The 21,183-nt window shown below is 41.4% G+C and overlaps 1 protein-coding gene across 1 annotated transcript; it reads right to left on the bottom strand.

The window, feature by feature from the left end:
- Positions 1–39: 39 nt before the first annotated feature.
- On the bottom strand, positions 40–5,300 carry LOC138615908 (opsin-5-like). The gene is made up of 6 exons (XM_069689785.1): positions 5,162–5,300; positions 4,134–4,339; positions 2,081–2,180; positions 1,013–1,117; positions 694–917; positions 40–549 (listed from the first exon to the last, which is right to left on the bottom strand). The coding sequence occupies exons 1-6, from the start codon at positions 5,298–5,300 to the stop codon at positions 70–72; spliced, it is 1,254 nt and encodes a 417-aa protein (XP_069545886.1). The 3' UTR covers positions 40–69.
- Positions 5,301–21,183: the final 15,883 nt, after the last annotated feature.

Consider the following 21,183-nt stretch of genomic DNA (forward strand, 5'->3'; position numbering starts at 1 on the left):
TTTTTTTTTTTTTTTAAATACTTTCAATCTCCCCTTTTTTCAAGTATTCAAGTGGATGGGAAACAGTCTTCAGAGTCTGTCGCACCAATACTCTGATGTTTCAATGTGCGAGGGCACATTAATGCGTAAGACCCCCTGAGTGTCAGACGGAGGAGTCTGAGGAGGACAGTTGACCCCTGAGTCGCTGTCAGGATTGTCAGAGTTGTAAGGGTTCAGCTCTCCTGCTGTGTACTTCACCTCCAGCTTCTGGACAGGAAGTGATGTAGGCGGGGGCGGGGCCTCAGCCTTGGGTTTGATGTTTTTAAAGTGTTGCAGACGCACCACCTCCCTGTGCTTGCGTGTGCACGGCAGCAGAACGGAGATGTCCTTGCGGAATTTGGAGCTCATGCCGAAGTAGATGAGCGGGTTGTAGAAGCTGGCAGATTTGGCAAAGAGACGGGTGATGATGCTCGTTGTGCTTGGCACATGGAAGCCCCAGGCTGACCACATAGACACCACTGCATATGGTGACCAGGCCAGGATGAAAGCAGTGCAGATACCAATGGAAATCTAGAAAAGGGACATGAGGAAACAATTGTCAGGACTGGAGTAACATGAGAGGAGCTTTATAATGGTGAGGGCACTTTTAAGTAGAGCTTTAACAATGAAGTCTTTCCAATGTAGGCCTGAGAGCTTATTTTCCTTTTGCCCTACCCTTGTGACATCTCTCTCCACCTTCCTTTGGTGGGCAGTGAGGAAACCATCAGCTGACATGGCATTGGTGCTTTTCACTGTGTTGATAATGGAGATGTAGGAGAAGAGCATGATCATCACCGGGATGAAAAAGCAGAAGATGAGGATGGAGATGATGTAGGACTTGTGAATGGTGGAGTAATTGGCTTTGGACCAGTCCACCTCACAGGTGCCATAACCTCGATCTGGGAAACATGAGAAACAGGTCAGATTGTGGCTGTGTTTATACTGGATAAAAAATGTAAAAAAAAATCTTGTTAGGTAAGTGTATTAAACAGACCTGTGTAGCTGCCCCAGCCAAGCAGTGGAGCAACAGACCAAAACATTGCTCCGGTCCAAATGCAGATTAGTGATACAGCAATTGTGTTGATGCTGATGCAGTAAGCTGCAAAGACACACAGCAAGCAAAATAAACATGAGTACAATGTAATATTCCCAAGTGACAGAGCTCGCTGTGGGATTGTTTGCAGTTCAAAAAGGGTAAATGTTAGGTTTTTGGCAAACACAGGGCAGAAAAAGTGAGAGGCTCTAAAAGATGCAGAATGCTTGACCTGCTATGAATGTTAAAATTGTGACATTTGTTGAACAATGAGGTCTTTTCTTACATCGACAGCCTTTGCAAACATCTGCGACTGAAAAGGACCTCTGTTGACAAAGTCCATGTAGTTTTGTATTCAGTACGACAGCTCTAGGTCTATGCAGTGATTACATTTTCCATGCTATACTGTGTGTGCAGAAGAGTTTTCAAGGATTGCCAGAACACAATGTCTTTGTTGCTATGGGTTACTAGTTGCTTACCTACCCATTTTAATGGCTTAACTGTCCTTTAATTTGCACCTAAAACTACATTGCATACATCTGTATTAGTAGCAGGTTCCAGCAGTTGCAGCTGCACTCTAGCCCATAATGCAGTTGATGTGTCCCACGTTCACCACTAATGTCCATAGTTTAAACCACCCATGTAAAACACCCTCACACAGGTTTATATGGTTTGTGTCTTATAAACAACCACAAGCACGGTAAAGTCTCTTCTCCCACACTGACAACAGAGGCAGTTGCTCAACCTAATTTCCATATAATTAAGACATTCTTTAGCATCATTACACCCAAAAATAGAAAATGTCACCTCAAATTAAGTTAATGACATGTTGGAGAAATGTAAATGCAATTGCTGGAGACAAGTGGTAGTTCTTTCCACAGCTGAAGTCAGTAATAAGGTTTCATTAGCACTAAAAAAAACACACTTTCCTGTCAGATAAGAGCTACTGGAATGTGAGAAAGGCAGAAAGGCTGCTCTGAAGCTTTTCTTTATGTTTCCTCACTCGAATTCAGGGAGCTTAGATCTGACCTTTGTTCGGGTGGCATCCCTTGATGTATCTGGTGACGCTGATGACGGTCAAGGTGTTGATGCTTGTGAGGCCGAAGAGCAACGTGAAGAAGCCGTCTACCTGGAAGGAGACAGAGAGAGGTGATTGATGACATCACGTCTTCGAAATATCTTTGAGTGGTCACTGAGGCCTCAGGGAACAGAGTCTTTGCCTTTCTAATTGTTCCAGACCTGTGTCTGTTCAGTTAGCAATGCTTTGCACTTTATCAGATGGAGACAGTGCAGCTGGAGAGCTCTTCCTGCCTTTTGGCCAGTTATGTTCCAGAGCACTTCTGATGTGTGCTGCGGGCTTTAAAACTTGCAGGATCAGCAATACGAAATGAAAATGAAAACCGCAGCTGTTGGTAGACTTCACCTTGACATATTGATGAAAAGATGAATGACTCCCTAAAACGGTAGCTCGTTAATCTCTTGTAGCAGTTAGTTAGATCTTCTTTTAAGCACAGCTCTTCTTAAAAAGAATTATGCTACTATGGTTTAGTCTGGCTCCAACCGTGCGACACCCAACTCCCTGCTGTGGCATTTCCAGGTGACATGGATAAGTTAAGGTCTCTCATCGGGGACTTCCTTAATCTTCCTTAGCCTTAATCCTATTAGTGTCACTCAACACGCTTTTTCACCCTCACGTTTGGCAGAATTATTGTTTACTATGTAGACTAATGGATTATTTTTATTTGGCACTAGTCTATTACACAATTTCTGCTTTTATAAGAAGTTAGAACCAGGTGCATTAGGATGGTTGCTACTAATAACTGTGATTTGATTCTCCAGCTCACCAAGCAGTTAATGTTTTACCTCTAACTCTCTTTTGGCACAAAAGAAAAGATGTGAATTTTGGGTCATATAAGTACCAAAACGTATTTTATACATCTTGAACACTGCTTTCTCATTTCTTTCTCTGTATTTCCCTTTGTAATTTGAAAGGGTCCCATAAGGCTCTATCATACTGAGTCATGTCCTTTCCCATTAGGTGCAAAACATGGGGATCTGGCCCAGCTTGCAACCGCTCATGTCTCGTCATGCTCCACACAGTAATCTGCTAATGCTTCTCACATGCCAGCCTCCTTCACCTTTCTCTTCCTTCCCTCCTCTATTTCTGTCACTTCTTACTTACTTCCCTTGTTTACCTCTGCCTGTCTTGCAACCTATCTCTCCCGGGGGAAGGTGAAATGAGAGGGGCATACTTCTATTTTAATATTTCTCCCTCACCGGAGAATGAATGTCAGAGGGATGAGATCATCTCGGTGGCTGCACTGAACCTTTCAAGCAGCAGAGCTTGATTTACAGTATCTCTTTCACTCAGATTTGGAGGTCTACACCTCTGAGACTTAAAATGTTCTGGTTACACCAGCTTGTTTTTGCGTGATTCCTCAGAGAGTTCCCTCGTTGCAGCACAGATATCACGATTTCTACCACAGCTTGCCATGAGCAAGAAAAATACCCTGGATGAATTCCAAGCCAAAGTATGAAAACTATTTCATTTCAGGCTGGGGCAGTGAGAGGAGAAAAACATAGAAATGTGCACCAAACTCATCTTTTAATTTAAATTACTTGTCATAATTCAGAAAAATGTGAGCGCAGACTATGCAACAATATAAACCTTACAGCTCTTATATGTTCACTGTTTGGTTGTTGACAGGTGCCACGCTGCTGGAGGAGTTTTTCCCCATTTAAAGGCCTCTACAATGGTAATCTTATTACAGATTTACCTCCAGCCACATGGCTACTTGCATAATCCCTTGCACACACACACACACACACACTCACATACATACTCACTTTACTGTAAGACTTCCACAGATTCTTTTAATGTGCTTCATTAATTGGGATTGGCTAAAGAGAGCAGATGCTTGGCAACTCTGCACAGTCATTGCTCTGATGCCATTTTAAACCAAAATTCCTGTAGTTTGACAAACTATTAATGCTTCAAATTATACCACAATTTAAGATTTGGATAGGATATGTAGAATACTATTCTTAAGTAAATCAAGTATGGTTTCAGTGGAGCTTTTACCTGGCAGGTCCAAATCCAGGTGATCAAATACCCATTGTCCTTGAAGATATTGAATATTTCTAGAATTCCTCTGGAGTAACCAAATACTGAGATGCTGGCATCAGAGATGGCAAGATTTAAAGTGAGGAAATCTGTTGGTTGAAGTGAGGCCCGCTGCTTGTACAGGACAAACATCACTAAACTGTTTCCAAACCAGGACAGCCATCCTGCAGCAAGAGAAAAATACAGTATATTCTGTGAATATTTAGAAAATCATATATTTTTAAATATAGTACAGTACAGTATACTATAGTATAGTACAGTGTAGACCATACTGTACTGCACAGTATAGTACAATATGGCATAATTTAGCATAGCATAGCTTAATATAGTATAGTATTGTAAAGTACAGTACAGTATAATATAGCATAGACTATACTATACTGTACTATAGTGTATTGTATTGTATCGTATCGCGTTGCGTTGCGTTGCGTCGCGTCGTCTCGTATCATAGTAGATTTTTATTCAGTATAGTATAATAGAGTATACAAATATGGACCACCTGATTGTATAGTAAAGTAAATTGAATTGAAATTGACACAATAAAATTGATTCAACATATTTTAGTGTGATATAGTATACAGTATAGTATAGAGTGTAGCAGAGTGAACCACACAATTTTAAAATGTAGTACAGAAGTCAGTACTGTAGTGTGTACTGTTGTGTTGTGTGCTACAGTAGAGTACTATAGCATAGTGTAGGATATTAGCTGAATCATTCTGTAGTGGTAGTAGTGTGTAGTGCAGTAGAGCAAAACAGAGAATTATATGTTAGAGTAGTGAAGGTAAGAGTAGAGGTAAGTACAGCAGAGTATAGTAGATTGTTACATGCTGCATCATAATATTGTTTTAAATTCCTTCAGAGTTGAATCATTACTCCAAAGCTTTATGATTAAATTTCAACTACAACGCATGCAGAAAGTTTACAAAATGAAATGCTGGACTTCATTTAAAATGTTATTATATTCCAGTGTAGGATGGTTGACTTACCCAACACTAACAGGTAGACTCCAATGATGGTCTCTCCTTGTTCAGACAGCGGAAGGTCTGTGTGCAGAGTGCTGAGATTATTATTCCTCCATGGAATATTCACCACCTTCACAGGAAAAGCCTTCAGCGTTATTTCCATTGCCTGACTTTCGACAACCAGGCATGAAGTCTGTCTGACCTCTACAATGTGTCTACTCTCCTCTACTTTCAGTAAGACACTGCAGAAGGAATGACCGGTCACTTCACTCTAAATCCAGCTTAGACACAGTTACTAATACCTCATCACTGTCCACATAGCAGCTGTAATCCTATCTATTTCTTAACAACTAAGAAGATAGATATTTTGGGTTAAAATCCCAACAGGGAAATGTCCGGTCAGCTAGTTCACAGATGGTGGTAGTATTGGAGAGGTTTCATTAAGCTTAAATCATTTGAAGACTCGTCTCACACAATGACTTATAGCCCTCAGAAGAGTCCAAACCTTCAACAATGCTGATAAAAATTACAAATTGCATCTTCTGCATTTGCTTTTCATTGTTAATCTTTTTTTTTTCTGACACGGTTTTTCAAAAAGATTTGATGCAAAAGCTGCTCAGCAATTGGATGCTGGACTTTTTCCATCTCGACATCAACATATCTAAAGGATTAAAGAATGTCCAACTCTAAGTCAAATCTAATTGTAACATTATGAGTAGACAAAAAATAGCATTCATTCACTCTTAAGTGCATAATCCATCATTTGTGTCAGATGAGATTTCAAAATTCACTTTAGCTTAACAGCTAATTGAGTTTCTAAAATAGTTTTAATAGATACAGTAACATGACGCTATCTCCAACCTGTTAGCTGACAGCGCTGGTGAACAAGTTGTACTGTACATGGTCTGGTAACAATTTACATCATCAAAAAATCCCTTTGAATGTTTAGTGTAACCGGTGTATGAATGACTGTGAACCCCCTTCACCTCCTCTCCAGAGACATGTTCTAGTTTCACTAATCACTTCCATTTAGAAAAGGTCAGGGAGGTGATGTCTTCAGTGCTGCCACCGTGACTGCACTCAGCCTAAATGTAGAGCACATTTATCTAAATGTACACTGAGACCACAGGTATGATTATGTTAGTGTGAGCTAATGTGTGCTCTGACAAATTCATTGTGCTCTGATGTCAATGTGAGAGCATCTGGCACTTCAAGAGTGTGTGCAGCCCTTCCACATGACTCAGTGTTACGTCAGGGAGAGGCCATTTATTAGACAGAGTTTGGGGGGTTTCACAAACAGGACATGCTCCAATGTTATTGATTAAAGTCCTTTTGTTCTGTGTAAATTTACAATTAAGCCACATCTCCCCTCCTCCACCCTTCTCCTCTTCACATTGAGGTTCTCTGTGGCAACACTCCTACTGAAGGAGTAACCTGAACCTCACCCCCCCTCCTCAGTCTGTGTTTAGATCACAGTGTGCACCTTGTTTCCCTCTTCTGGCTGCCACAGAGCAGCTCTGCTGGCCCTCAGGATGTGGAGGGAAGGGCTGCTGCTGCCAGATGCCTCGATGCTTCCGCGTCTTCCTCATCAAACCCTTTCTTTCAGCCTCTGAAAGCCAGTCAGGAGGGTGAGAGAGAGGTAGAGACGGAGCCAATGGGAAAATGAACCTCTGACCCCAACTGTCACCCGTCCAGCCACAAACACTGAACCCAGTCTTCGCGCATGCTGCCTTCACCAAGAGACGCCGCAAGACACAGTTCCAGCTCTGCAGCGAGCCCTGTGTGTGTGGCCCTCAGCGACACAGAAGTTTTCTGCTGCCTCTGTGGTATGAGTCTCCTGGTTAAAGTGGATAATGTGATAATGGCTGCGGGAGGCATCGTACAGCAACCTCACGGCACAACAAAGCCAATCATAAAGCCAGACGCTAAGGTGCGAGTCTTTGTTTGTAATAAGGAGTTATGTCATTATTGTTAATGTAAGTTTCATGAATGATCTCTGTCATCCTCTTACAGTGAAAGTGATCGGATTAGACTATCTGGCAGCGTGCGAGCAGTGCATGCCACGCAGTGAATGTAGAGGACATCTGCTACTGAGATTAAGCTGCCGCTAACAGGTCAAAGGCCAAGGGAGACCATGCGTTCAGCAGGTGCACCGGACAACAAAACATCTGTGACTGTCAACAGCCGACATGAGACAAGTGTGAAGGCAGGATTTTGCAGTCAGTCCATACTTGTGCAGACATCTGTGCTCTGTTTGGGCAAAAATGCACACTAACGCAATTTTACATTCGAGGTTCACTTAGATAAGCACAAAGCAGTGACACGTACTGTACACTACACAATGCTGAAGTGTGAGATCATTACAGGAAGACATCAAGATTAGCTTAACTCCCGCCTGTGTGCTTTGGCACGTGTGTGTGTGTGTGTGTGAGTGTAGAGCTTGGCGATCACAGCGCAGCCACAGTGGGCCACTGTATCATTAGGCTTATGATGATTACTCTCGCTCTCGCTCTGTCTCCAGCAAAGCCCGGGATGTGAGGTTGAAAGCTCACAATTTTTTTCCAAATGGAAAATCACAGACACAGATACTATTATGAAGGTGTGTGTCAAAGGCTGCGAGCTGTCTGAGCGCAACAAAGCCTCTCTTCACAGGGGACATACACCAGGTCAAGAGACCAATACAGGATCTGCTCAAAAAAAGGTCGACACACTTTCTCTCTAACTGCCACTAAACGGGAGACACAGGGACCGCTTGTATGAAGGGTCCACACAGTATGGAGATAAATGGCTTGCCTGTCATTTTTTGGGTCAGTCTGGGCATGATATTGGGTAGGTAGGGGCTTCACAGCGACACATTTTTCTATACTTCCTTGTAGTTTGCAGCTATTTAAAGACACAATGTTTTAGCCAAGAGTTCTTACAAAAGTTTGTTTAAGGAGGTTTGTCGAACATCATGTATAAGTTGCCACTGAAATGGCTGATTGAGCTGTGACAATATTTCTAAACACAAGCAAATCAAATCAGCTGTACATGGATGCACAAGATGATCAGACATAAAAAAAAAAAAATTGCTTATTTCAGAAGCAAAGCAACTAACTTGGAGGAGCAACCAGCTGGCTTACAGATGAAGTTGGGATAGGTCCAATAACAAAATCATATAAAGCGGGACTGCCTGCCCACAACACGTTCACACCTACTTTTTTAAAGGGTTTCAATCTCAAAGGATGAGTTAACAGAGGTGATGACTACATTGTTAATCACCAGAGGATTACTTTTTATGCCACTATATAAGCCTAAAGATACATTAAAGCTACATACATGGTGCCATACATAAGGGGCCGCAGGAAAAGTCCTGCGAATTGATGCGTTCACGCTGATATAATCTGGATGAGATACAGACATTACACTTCGTATGTGAGGTAAGACAGATTCATGGTAGAGCTCTCATGAGGCAGACTGCAGTGACTTTACCACAGGTACAAAGAGCAGACTGTTTTTCCTTTTCCCTCTTACACCAAAAACACTTCCAGGGTTCAACAAGGCAAATCTGCTGCAGCAAAGCTGGCTGCTTTAAAATATAATTACTTAAAAATAAAGTGCATTTTGTGACAATGCTAATTCTGCTGTCCAATTAGGCTTTATGAAATTGCACACAGGAAAAGAGCACTTTATATTAATGGTTTTATCTGCAGCTTTTAAATTCAGGAGAAAAGGAGTGCACTGTTGTCTGAAGTATTATTTTAGATAATACCTTATAATAAAACCCCATAGGAAAAGACTAGAATGGTTCAGTATGCATTTAAAAGTAAGTGAACGCAGGCTCTGTGTTGAGACCAATGAGCGATGTGAATTGGTTTTGTGGCTCAAGATCTTTGGCTCTGAACCACATGCAAACATTTATTTGGGCACTGTGTCCAGTTTACAGTTTTTCCTCCTGAGTCTGTTTGTTTAAGCAGGTAACTTATGTAAGCACGTCTCATTTAGAGTCGCATGCTCGACTTGCCGAAGAGGTCTGAACATCAGTTTTGACACGAGGGGATATTTTGCCAAAATATGGATGTGGAGAATGTAAATCCACAAATAAAACTTTACATCCTGTTGGGATGTGGACACAATCGGACACAGAGAACATGTCTCTTTCTTGAAGTGGAGTTTAAGTGCACACTCGTTTTCAGAGATTTGCAAGGATCATTAATTGATACCCTTTTCTGCCTCAGCAACTGTTTGATGTCTGACAGACTATGGCTTCTGCTTCTACTGAAACTTACCCGATAGCTGGCAGCCCTGTAGCAGAGCGATAAGAGACTGGATAGTTCTGTGGAAGTCTCTTCAGGCTGTCTGGGGATTGAGAAGATTAGTGACCTTGGTCCTCTGAGGAGCTCCAGCTGCAGATCTGACCGGACATCTTTAGGGAATCCACCCTGTCCCCCAACCTGATGTGTTGTAACACCTCTTTGGATGGTGTAAGGAGTAAACAAACTGTCACTCAGGATCAAAGTCACATCATCAAACAAGCATTTCAAATCACCTTAAAAAAAGCGTGACCCTGTTAGCAACATAGATCTTCCTGGCTGTCCTAACTCCACATCAGGGTCGATGAGTTGACCCGTGAGTGACAGGAAGTGATTGGGCTACACCATTATCCTCTCCTTCAGCAAAAACTTGTCATCCCTGAAAATGACATTCTCACTATAACTGATGACCCATGACAAATGCCTGTTTGGACTTCATTAGGGAGGAACAAGACCGCTTTCACCCTGACCTGTTGACCACTTGGCCCCTAAAAGGCCCCATTTAAGGCTCTTCTTTTTAATTACTGAATCTCAGATATAGTTATAAATGCTCTAAAGATTTGAATGTTACAGGATTGAAAATGCACTTGACAAATGAAGCACCTTACTCATGCTATTGGAAAGCCAATTCATGTATTTTTCACAATTAGGTTTTTACAAAGGACTGGAGTATATTGCTGCATGTTTTAGATAGAAGACAGAACACACACTCAACTGATGGACAGCTGCAGGTAAGGAAAGGCAATATGCTTTTTTGCTTTCTTGTCCAGAGCTACAGCTTGCAGCTGGTTAGCTTAGCTTAGCCTAATGGTTGGAAACAGGGGAAATAGCATGCCTCTATCCAAGGATAATCACCAAGGCAACCAGAGGAGACTCCAGGAAGTACTGCTCTCTGCCAAGAAATAGCCATTGTGTTGCATCATGGAAAACCCAATAGATTTTGCAGTTTGTTTATTGATTACACATAGCTCCCCTAATCCCTGAGGAGAAATTAGATCATTGCAGTGACAGGAAAAGATACTAAAAGAACAATGCAGCTCTCAAGCTACTAAATGCTCCATTATGTTTAGCAGCTACATGACAACTATGTCTGTCTGTTGTTTAGTGCCACCATGTACAAAACACCTTTCAAAAAGTTAGATTTTTGATGAGACAAATAGATTCAAGTATGCAGCACTAACTGTTCACATCATAACTGTAATAATAATAATAATACAGTTTATACAGCATTAGATGAAATGTGTTTAAACATACGCGCTGCATATGTTGGTATGTAAAGGTGTATTTCTACCTATTGCGCTTATGAAATCACTTTTTTCCTAAACAGTAGTGGATGTACTGGCACACAGTGATACAATATGCAGAAATATGTAGAGTTCAGGTGCATCAAGACAGGTGTTAAATGTGAGTGATGGGCAGAGACGGATAGATGCATGGTATATGTAGGGAAACAAGTCCTTAAAAAGTATTTTCAGCTACTCTCTCTTCATCTCGCTTCCATATGGGAAGGTTGAACTTCTGGAGCCTGGTCTCACTCAAAACGAAGCGCTTTCCTGACCAATAGTCCTTGTAGTGACTCACTTAAGCGTTCGACGCCCAGCGGTAGAACACCTGGCCACATGTGAGACTCCACTTAAAATAACAGCCACATGTTAACAATGTGGGTGTTTGATAAAACAGCTGAGTCAATAGAGCAAGTGCCTCCCGCTGTTACAATTACATCTACTGTTTAACTGCTTTCTCATTATGATCTGTTTTGAAATCCACTTGCTAAAATACCTTCTCAAGAATCAGAAAAGTAATGTAAAAATTTTAGCACTCATAAATCAGTGATCAAAGGAGAGTAAGAAAGGATGCAATAAATTAATTCATCCTTTGAGGATCATGGTGTGTCCTATGAATAATGCCTCCTGGTATCATTTCTACCGTTATTAATCTGATCACGGTCAGCAACTTAATCTCTTCCTAGCAGCATGCTAGAAAGTAAAAATTGGATACAAATAGCTACAGGTTTCTCATTACACATTTTCTGTTTATGTAGCCATCCAGCTGTCATAGAGCAACACGTTTATGTCTGCTTTGTGAATGAATACCCAATAATCCCTATCTTTTAGTTCACGTTTTGGTCTCTAACGACTCCTCAGGGATATAACTGGTTCTTTAGCTGTTTAACGCCCCATTATGTTTACCGTCTATGTGATAATTATGTCTGTCTGCTGTCTGGTGCTTAGCAGTAGTTACATGAAAGCGGTGAGAGTGAATCAGAAAAATAAAGCTGTGCTCTGGACACACTGACCTGGAAGATGCTATAACACCAGATTCAGCAGATTCAGGTCATAATTCTCTGTCATTACATGCGACTCCTTTCACATCGTCACATTGATTTAAGCATTCAGTATATCCCTGTAATTGGAGGAAACAGACACATATGAGACTTGCATTCTTATTAATGCTTTGTCAAGGATTTTTAAACACAACTTATACTGTGGTAAAAAGCTCTCTGGCTTTAAGGCCTGAATGGCTATGCAATACCATGCCAGTTATCAGTAGTACCACTGGGCACACTGCAGAGGTAAATTCACACCTTACGTTTACTTTAATTATACAGTGATTTACACAGGATGTTGCAATGGTGCACATTAAACTTTATAACCTCTGGTGCTGTGTTACCCTGTTATACATCAAAATCACGATCTCAAACACCTAATAATTACTGAGGTCATTTACTAGCGCTGGTTTTCTTCCTGTTCCATATGAAATAGTTTCTCAAGTGGCATCACTTTGAAAGAACTTCACAGATGCAGGTCACATAGTATGCGTGAGTACAGTTTTCTTTGTGATGTCACCAGTGTCACAGCAAAAGTTGATGTAACAGTCCAGTCTGAGAGTGACCACATTCCTCCACCTCCTCCCAGCCAACCGCACCTATTGGTCCCATGCTGTGGATAAGGAGACTTCTGTTTTACAAGCCATGTGATAGAGGTCAAAGTCTGCTCCTGGGCCGAGTTCTCCGGGACAACAAGTTCAACAGCCAGTCCTGATACAACAAAGTGCAGAGCTCTTTTAACCAATGCAGCTAGAAATATAGAGTAAATATGTTTGCATGGAAAATTCTGGGATTTCCTAAAGGAATACTATTAAACACTTCAAGTTACCCCAGGGGGCCATAAGGTGAAGTGGTGTGACACAAAGTAAAGATCTACAAAATACCACGAAATGTGTGCCATGTTGTGAGACACTGCGAGCTGCTGTTGGACACAGGGAGATGAAAGAGCTCCAGCGCTCTTCCTGGGCATGTGGCCAAGACATTCTGCTTTAAAACATCCTGATGAAACTAAATCTCACCATAGGCTAATTTCACCAGGGCGTCTTTGAGTGATTTTGATGTCCTGCACAAATGGACACAAACATGTGATCAAATGCATAAGGACACAATATATTGCATGAATCGGGGTAAACAGGTGCGCATAACATCTACCAATAATGCCACAAAGTTTGAGCTTCAATAGACATTTTTTGGTTTTGTTTACATGAATTTTAGTGGATTTAAGGTGTCACATTTCTGTATCTGTAAATCAGTTCCCTTTTTTTATTGGACATACTGAAGAGGGTTTACAGGGTGCGTGCCAACATGTTTGGATCTGCAAACATGTGACTGCAAACTGCTTCAGATATTTTAGGTCTATTGCTAATGCCAAGGCAGGAATGTGTGTTTTAGCTGTACTTAACTACCTCAATACCTGCCAAAACAAATCACATCCAAAAGGCCTAAATTTGATTGCTTTCATCTTTGCTCATACCTATTCCACCACATACAAAAGAGCGTTTAGATAAGAGCAGCTGTGTGCTTTGCGATCCTGATTTAATAGACTTGGAAAGCTATTAGCAAGTTGCCTAACATATTATTTTGTCAAGCAGAAGAATTGATTTGCTGATTTGTCCTCTCTGTCAACTTAATCATTTTGCTATGATTTAGGAATGGTATTAAGGTCTGAATGGTCCACTGCTCAGACTGAAATCATTTAAGAACTACTGAATGGATGAACACTAAATATTGTACCAACATTCGTCTTACTGAACAGAGTGATCTCTTGACTTTTTCCTCTTGCACCATCACAAAGTTGACAGTGCTGGCTTCAAATGAAATATCTTGACACCAAATGGATGGATTGCCTTGAAATTTAAAAAAAGGCAATCATGATAATGTTGATGATTCTTTGGCTCTAGCACCACCACCAGGACAAACATTAATTTTTCCAATCAACATGCAAAAATAATGCTTTGTGTTCAGCACTGTTTAACAAATGTTATCATGCTACCAACCTAAACTATTCCTAAACAGGTGAACATTTCCTGATAAATATGAACATGTTAGCATGCTGATCATAGCAATAAGATTAAAGCACCACTGTACCAAAACAAAGACTGAGCTGGTTGCAGCTGGTGGTAGAGTCTTGTTTATAACTGACCAACGTCATAATATAATAAACTCAAATACATTTGTACTTGGACATGACACTCACAGAATCTTGGGTCATTGTTCAAACCCAAGCCACTGGGAAGAAATGGACCCCGCTGCAGTGGTACTGGATGCAATTCCTGCCCACCAACACTGAGCTATAGTGGGTCATGTCTAACAATGCAGAGGTGGCTTTGGCAAAGAGCAATGACACCTATATCAGGCAAAAGGATACTCCAATTAAACGCCGGCAACTGCTGATGAATGATACGTACCACAACACGAAGCAGCCAGGTGCGTCAAAGCAATATCCCAAATCCAAACAAGGCCACTGGATGAAGTAGGATGGGGTTGAGAGGAGGAAAATCACATAGAGTGGGTTGTGGGAGTATGTAGCAATCTCCCATGAATTTAAATCTTTGCCAGGGAGAGAATCCAGCCCGTCCCAAGTGTGCAGTTTTACAAACCCTCAAGCACATGATGGTTGGCTGTAAGAGCAGCCTAATACAAAGCAGATACACCTGATGACACAACCAAGGACTGAGCCGTTTAGCATGAGCTCGAGGGCAAGACAGTAACCACAACTGGTGTACCTCTCAATGCCCAGACAACATTCCTACAACTACCACCCTTGATCTGGGAAAGAGACCAACAGGAGGACAACCCTTAGCCTCCTGACTCATCCAGTCAGTGACTGGGTAGTGTGGGTTGACCCAGACCAGAGGCTCACTTTCCTATCTAACACTGTAATGTCTAACCTGCAGCCAGATTGGGTCCTGTGGTCCAACTCCTGCCACCGTGTCTTCATCACTGATCTGATGGTCCCCTGCGAGGAAGCTGTGGATGAGGACAAACAAAAAAGGTTGTGATACTGTGGTGGAAAGTAACTCAGTACATTCACTCAAATAATGAACTTAAGAACATTCTGAGGTATATTTACTTTACTTGAGTATTTTAATTTGACGCTACTTCATACTTCCACTCAACTACATTGCAGAGGGCAATATTGTACTTTCTCCTCCCCTATATTTATCTGTCAAAGACAATATAACAAGTTCTTAAAATAGAACACATTGTTAAAGATTAAACTGTAGTTTCACTTCTCACACGGTTTCATTTTATAAATGTTCCAATGATTCTATACCACAGCAAAAATCAAAGATTGGAGTAAAAGTCACTTTCTAATATTTAATATCTTTCTCTTTCCAGCAGCTCACATTCAACATGAAAGATCAGAAAGAGAAGGAGGAGAAGGTAAAAAAAAAAGAGGAAGACGAGGTGGAAAGGACAAGCAAATAGTGGAGAGGAAGAGCAGATGGAAAACAAGGGAAAAGAAAGAAAAGAAGATGAGCAGGTGCAGGAGACATGGAGGAGTGAAGAGAAAGAAATGACTAGGAAAATAAAGAAAACAAAGAAGAGGGGGAAAAAGAAGAACAGGGGTTAGCACCAGCAGAGCAGCCTTCATCATGAAACCCTTACCTGTACCCCCTTCTCATCTGATTCACTCCCTCCTCCCTTCATCTTCAACCCCTCACCACCCCTAACCCAAACCCTCTTTACCCCTTGCTTTCCCCACTTTACCTCTGTCCCTCCCTTCCCCACCCATATCTTGTAAATATGTAAATATGTTGTAAATATGTCAATACAGTTCTGTTGCAGTGAGTCACCTCTTCTTGCGTGTGCATTTCAAAATACAGACAGACAATGTAATTACATAGTTCAGGCTCTGTGGCTCTGAGGAAGAGATCACACATCACTTGTTTTAGACTTCATTTAAATAGGAGATGATGGGCTTGCACATTTGTGGAAAGCATGTAAAAAAGAGCAGAGCAAGAATTCACTAATAAAAGGGTTCTAATATGCATTGAAAAAGCAACTGTGAGAAATGAAAGAATAAGAAATACAGTGTACTCTCTGAATGGGTCTTTCAGATTTAAGACATGGTAACAAAGTGGCTGCAGAGCAGTCAAATGATCTTGAGTCTGGTATGAACCTTAAACCTTAACGTGATGCTTGTTTTGTAAAATGAACTTGCTTCCACATATTTCAGTATCAATAATGTAATAATGTCATATGTATCAGTTAGAGGGACCAAACCACTATCTAATACTTTAACTACATTCTGCTGCAATACTTATGTACTTTTACTGAAGTAGGATTTTTCACGCAGGACTTTAGCTTGTTATGGAGTATTGGTACATTTACTCGAGTAAAGAATCTGGATATTTCTTCCATGACCTGATACACCAACCTGGCGATTGGGCTGCCAAGTGACCATCTAGTGACGAACCATGGGACACAAACACCAAGGCCTGATCACCCTGCAGTGGCCCTGCCTCGACTGAGGGGGCCTTGTGATAAAAGGTCAAAACACCAAGTGACAACACCAAGTGACAACACCAAGTGGCGACTAAAGATGTGCCATAATGGTAGCAACATCATCTAGTGGTCATCTCCAGGAACAACCCCAATTAAATTAATTGAAGTGCAAGAGAAGGAATGGTCCAACTTATGTTGTGGACATTTGTCAAGTGACTGTAACATATGACTAATGTTGCAATATGATATTTAATTTGATCATAATTAGATAACCCATCTTAAAACATTAGATGTCTTTAATCAAAGTGCTAGAGAGAGTTCACACTCTACGTAGTGTGAGCTGCAAATCGGCGGCTTGTCTAATTGCTGCACTGTGAACCTGACCAGGGTCAGAGGTGGACGTCTCCTGTCCTCACATGAATGTCCTGAGGGAATAGCAACGAAGAGATAAAAAAAGGGGAGGACAAGGGGAGTGGGGAAAACGCAGGCTGACAGATGAGGCATTATTCTTGTGAAAATGCTCAGTCCTCACTGCACTTTCACTTTTCATCAAGTGTTTTGGCTGCACATGAGTTGAAGGAATGCACCGCGGGGCAGCCTGCGGCTCACCCAGTGCACCGGTCTGCTTCCCCTCCCTGCGTCAAACCCACGTCTTAACATGTCCACCTCGGTCCAATATGTATCCTGAGCATCAACCGGGAGGGATATTTTCTCACAGAAAGGATGGAAATTCCACAAAATCACAAACTCCACCCTATCATCTTCTAATTTTACTCCCATCTGGAACAATCCTGATTTTTTTAAGTAACAAGAAACCACTTAACTTCCGCACATGGACCACAAAAGGCTGAACTCATCTTAAACACATCTTCAATAATAACAGGCTGGTTTCTTTCCCCAACTTGGTCCAGAAGTTTGCCGTCGGGAGAAATCAATTCCTGGAATATCTGCAACTTAAATCATCCATTCAAACAAAATGCCACATTATGTCATCCAATCTAGATCTTCCTCCCTCTGCCTCAGAATTAATTAACATTACTTGCTCAAAACAGCTCCTCCCCAAAATAGACAGAAACATTTTACAGTCCGACATTACGCCATCCATACCATTAATAAAACGGGAACAAGACCTACCCATTACTCCTGGTGCCAACTTCTGGATCCAAATTTGCAAAAACATCTACTTCATGACAAAAAACACCAACCTTCAACTCATACAATATAAGATACTCCAAAGAACTCATTATACTGGGCACCATTTTTTTTTTAATGGGATTCTGTTCAGATATCTGTTCACATTTCACGCAAAACAGCCCGGATAGCCACATTCACGCCACCTGGCACTGCACACCCGTTAATCCCTTTTGGAAAGAAAATCACAGAGTCATTGTGCGTCCTGCGCTGCCACATCCCATCATGTCCCTCACGCTGTTTACTAGGTGACTTATCAACAAGCAAACTGAACAAAACAAACAGTATATTACTCCTTTAGCCCTAACTATCACCAACAAAACTATCCTCATGAACTGGAATTCAAAGAACACCATACACATTACACACTGGAATAACCTCCTAATAGATTACTTCTCTATGGAAAATTGATCATCCTCCATCAAAAATTCTGCAACAGAACCTCACTCACTTTGGTCATCTCATTAATTTCTCACAAACTTCATCCCATCTATCCTACTTTTGTTTTCTTTGCATATCAACAATCATAATCATCACACTCACAGCAGAATTGGAACTTAGACTGACTGCTTAGTAAACACACAAACAAACAAACAAACACAAACACAAACACTCACACACACACACACACACACACACACACACACACACACACACACACACACACACACACACACACACACACACACACACACAGCATAGTAACATCAACTCACACAACACCTAACACAATCTGTAACTGTATTGACTGCTCTCGTTGTCTTTGTGTTATTCCCTGAGTGGATTGTCTTTTTGTGTTACCATAATAAAACATTAAAAAAGAAAATAAAGGATAGACATCTCCGTTCTCCTCCATTATACACAGACTTATGTAGCTTTCACATGTGATGTTTTGATCTGGAGACTGAAAACAGACAATTTTAGAGATGCACTGATCAACACAATGTCCAACACATCTGCACTGTTTCTGTGAAGTCTAAGGCAACGCTGCTAAGGTCACTGAGATTAATGGCTTTTCAGGTCATGTGTGGACATGACAGAGACGCTGCTCCTCTCCGTCAACATTGGTCTCTTCTGGATGGCTGCAGGCTGCAGTGGAAGAGAAAAAACATTAACTTAATTTAGGTCACTTCAAGGCCTGCAGATATGGTTCACTTCACTCTTTGAATAGTTAGACACAAAACACTACACCTCAGCCTACCAAATTAGGTGGTGAGATTGAAAGACTTTGGTGGTTAGTCTCACAGAAAAAAAAGGTTCTCAGTTCAAATCTGGTGTTCCCGTTACCCTCCACAGTCCAGTAGGCGTGAATGTGAGCATGAATAGTGGTCTGTCTCTACGTGTCAGCTCTGTTACTGCCTGGTGACTTCCTCACACCCAGTGTGAGTAAGGATGGGCTGAAGCCTCCCTGCAAACCTCAAGGATAAGCAAGCACAGTTACAGTAATGGATGGATGGGCTGTAAGACGAGCCATCACAGGCCTTACCCAAACTCAATCAGTCTACTGGAGTGAACATATAAATCAGGCAGCAATAACAAACCTCTCCTCCAGGCTCCTGATGACCCATTAGCATGATGATCTTGAACTGACACTGAATGCCATGCTTTCACAATTTCTATTTGCCCAAATAATTCCAGATGCTCACATGAATCACGTCTCTCCATCCTTTAGATTTTGAATGTTACCTTAGCTCAGTAAAATAATATATTTAAAACCTCCAATTTAGTAAACACTTTGTTATTTGAGCACAGAGTCAAGCCAGCAGTTTTCTCTTGTTTCCTGTCTTAATGCTAAGCTACGCTTATCCTCCAACTATGTGAGAGAAAGTGAATGAAAATATCTGCCAAAATGTTGAAATATTCCTCTAAATATTTCTAAAGCATCAATTTCACATGATCTAGATAGCCCAGTTTTCATTGTTGGTGCAAGATGTGGCTACCTTGTCATAAATAGGCCCACATTCGTATATCTGTACATATTTATATACGAACACCCCATTTTTTTTCCCCCAAGCACACATACCCACTGATACACACACCATAAATAAACAGAGAGCAAGAAAAATAAATTTGCTCATAAAAGACAGATGCTGCCATTGGACAGAAGATTAGTCTTGGCTTCTAGCCTCCCATGAGAGGGAAAGATAACACTCCCGCGGTAAATGAAGTTATGTATTGGGTGTGCGGACCGGTGGAACAGTAGCAGCCAGTGCTGAGAAGTGGACACAACTCAGCCCTGAAGGCTTTCTACTGTGTGAGCCCTGAACCACATCTTTAAACCAAAGGTGATAAAAAGGCCAAATCCCAAAGTTTGATGGAAATACTCTTCCACCAGATCAACAGTTTACAGTCAGGCTTTTCTTCAAAATTACTTGAGCTCACATCCATTCTCTAATAAGGTGCTGCACGCAATCTTTGGTGTTCAAGCATCTAATTTACTAGTGTTATCGAAGACAATCACTGCAACTCTACCTGCCTTAAAATGAGACACGTGCACTCGCTAAAACAAAACTTTCCCATCCACATGCTGTTTTCATAATGGACCACTTGAAGAAACAATCACCAACTGTTTGCTCAGGCAGTCAGAGGTCCTCACTGTGTTAACTATTATTCTACTCTCTTACAGGGTGGGCTGTCGTGCTGGAGGTATCAAATGATCACCTATTCTGTTTTCCCTTGAGTGGATGTAGTGGTCAAAGCATCAATGAACCACTGTGGAGGTGCGGGCCTCTGACACGCAACCAAAAAGGGAAGCTGTCAATCATTTGCAAGGTTTGAACCTCCTCAATAATGCTCTGACTTCTGCCGGAGAGAAAAAAGTAAAGCACATTGTGTAGCACACACCATAATTGCTTTTTACTGTAATTACGGGCCATTTAAAAAAAAAAATTACTTGTAAGAATGTTGCTATCGGGGGATTTTACAACCTGTACGGTTTTATTTTCTACTCAGACATCAAAGTTGAAAGGTGGGAAAATGACATGATTAAATAGTCTTGCAACTAGTCTGTCATAAAAGCCAATTTGTTTACTGCGCAGGATGCTCTCAGCGAAGAGTAAGCAGAAAAAAAAAAAATGATGACTAAACCCTAACCCCTAACACTCTATTCCTGTCTGGCATCATGAAAGAAGCTCTTCAGTCATGACATGTTAAAAAAAACACACTTCATCCAACATTTTTCCCCTGAGGGAAAGAGAGTAGTCCTAGGTGTGGTTGCAGCTCGGGGAGTGTTTTGCATGTTTTGCTCTTTAAAAATAAAATAAAAAATGGTTTTAACGATAACTTGAGGCAGTGTGGAAATAAAACTCAGAGCACACACTTGACAAACTTCATTAACTGCAGAAAACGTTTTACATGTGTAAAGGCTGCAAACAGAGCAGATGCAGAAACCACAAGCAACACCACCAGCTGGCCATGGAAAGGGCCTTTGGGGAAAAGAGGAATTTTAAGTAAATGTTTTCTGTGACAGAGTGTGGAGTTCACTGAAATGAAGATATACAACCGACCACAAGCCTTCACCTCGCTTGAATGCACAGTGCCCCAACAGCTGGTGACCCCTATCTGAGCTGAGTCTCCAGCCATGTTATTAGATGGTGGCAGGTTATGAGGTCTTGACCACAGAGCTTCATGATTTAAATTCACCTAACACCACGACCTTTTCTCCGAAGCACCTACATGTATGTGCATGGACACACTGCGTGTAACTGTCGGACAAACCCAAAACTGCAAACCTAACCAATCTGTCATTCAACCTGACAGGCAACACAGCAGAATGTGGCCTTTAT

Source organism: Brachyistius frenatus, unplaced genomic scaffold (genome assembly GCF_029030835.1).
Source record: "Brachyistius frenatus isolate BFR_SWC_R1_liver_20210118 unplaced genomic scaffold, ASM2903083v1 Contig_8, whole genome shotgun sequence".
Classification (NCBI taxonomy): Eukaryota; Metazoa; Chordata; class Actinopteri; family Embiotocidae; genus Brachyistius; species Brachyistius frenatus.

What these genes read in the sequence shown, in the direction of transcription:
- LOC138615908 (XM_069689785.1), bottom strand. Translation starts at nt 5,300, where the DNA reads ATGGAAATAACGCTGAAGGCTTTTCCTGTGAAGGTGGTGAATATTCCA. An exon ending in CCTGGATTTGGACCTGCCAG is followed by an intron (nt 2,181 to 4,133) that starts GTAAAAGCTCCA and finishes GTCTCCTTCCAG; the next exon opens with GTAGACGGCTTCTTCACGTT. An exon ending in TGGCTGGGGCAGCTACACAG is followed by an intron (nt 918 to 1,012) that starts GTCTGTTTAATA and finishes CATGTTTCCCAG; the next exon opens with ATCGAGGTTATGGCACCTGT.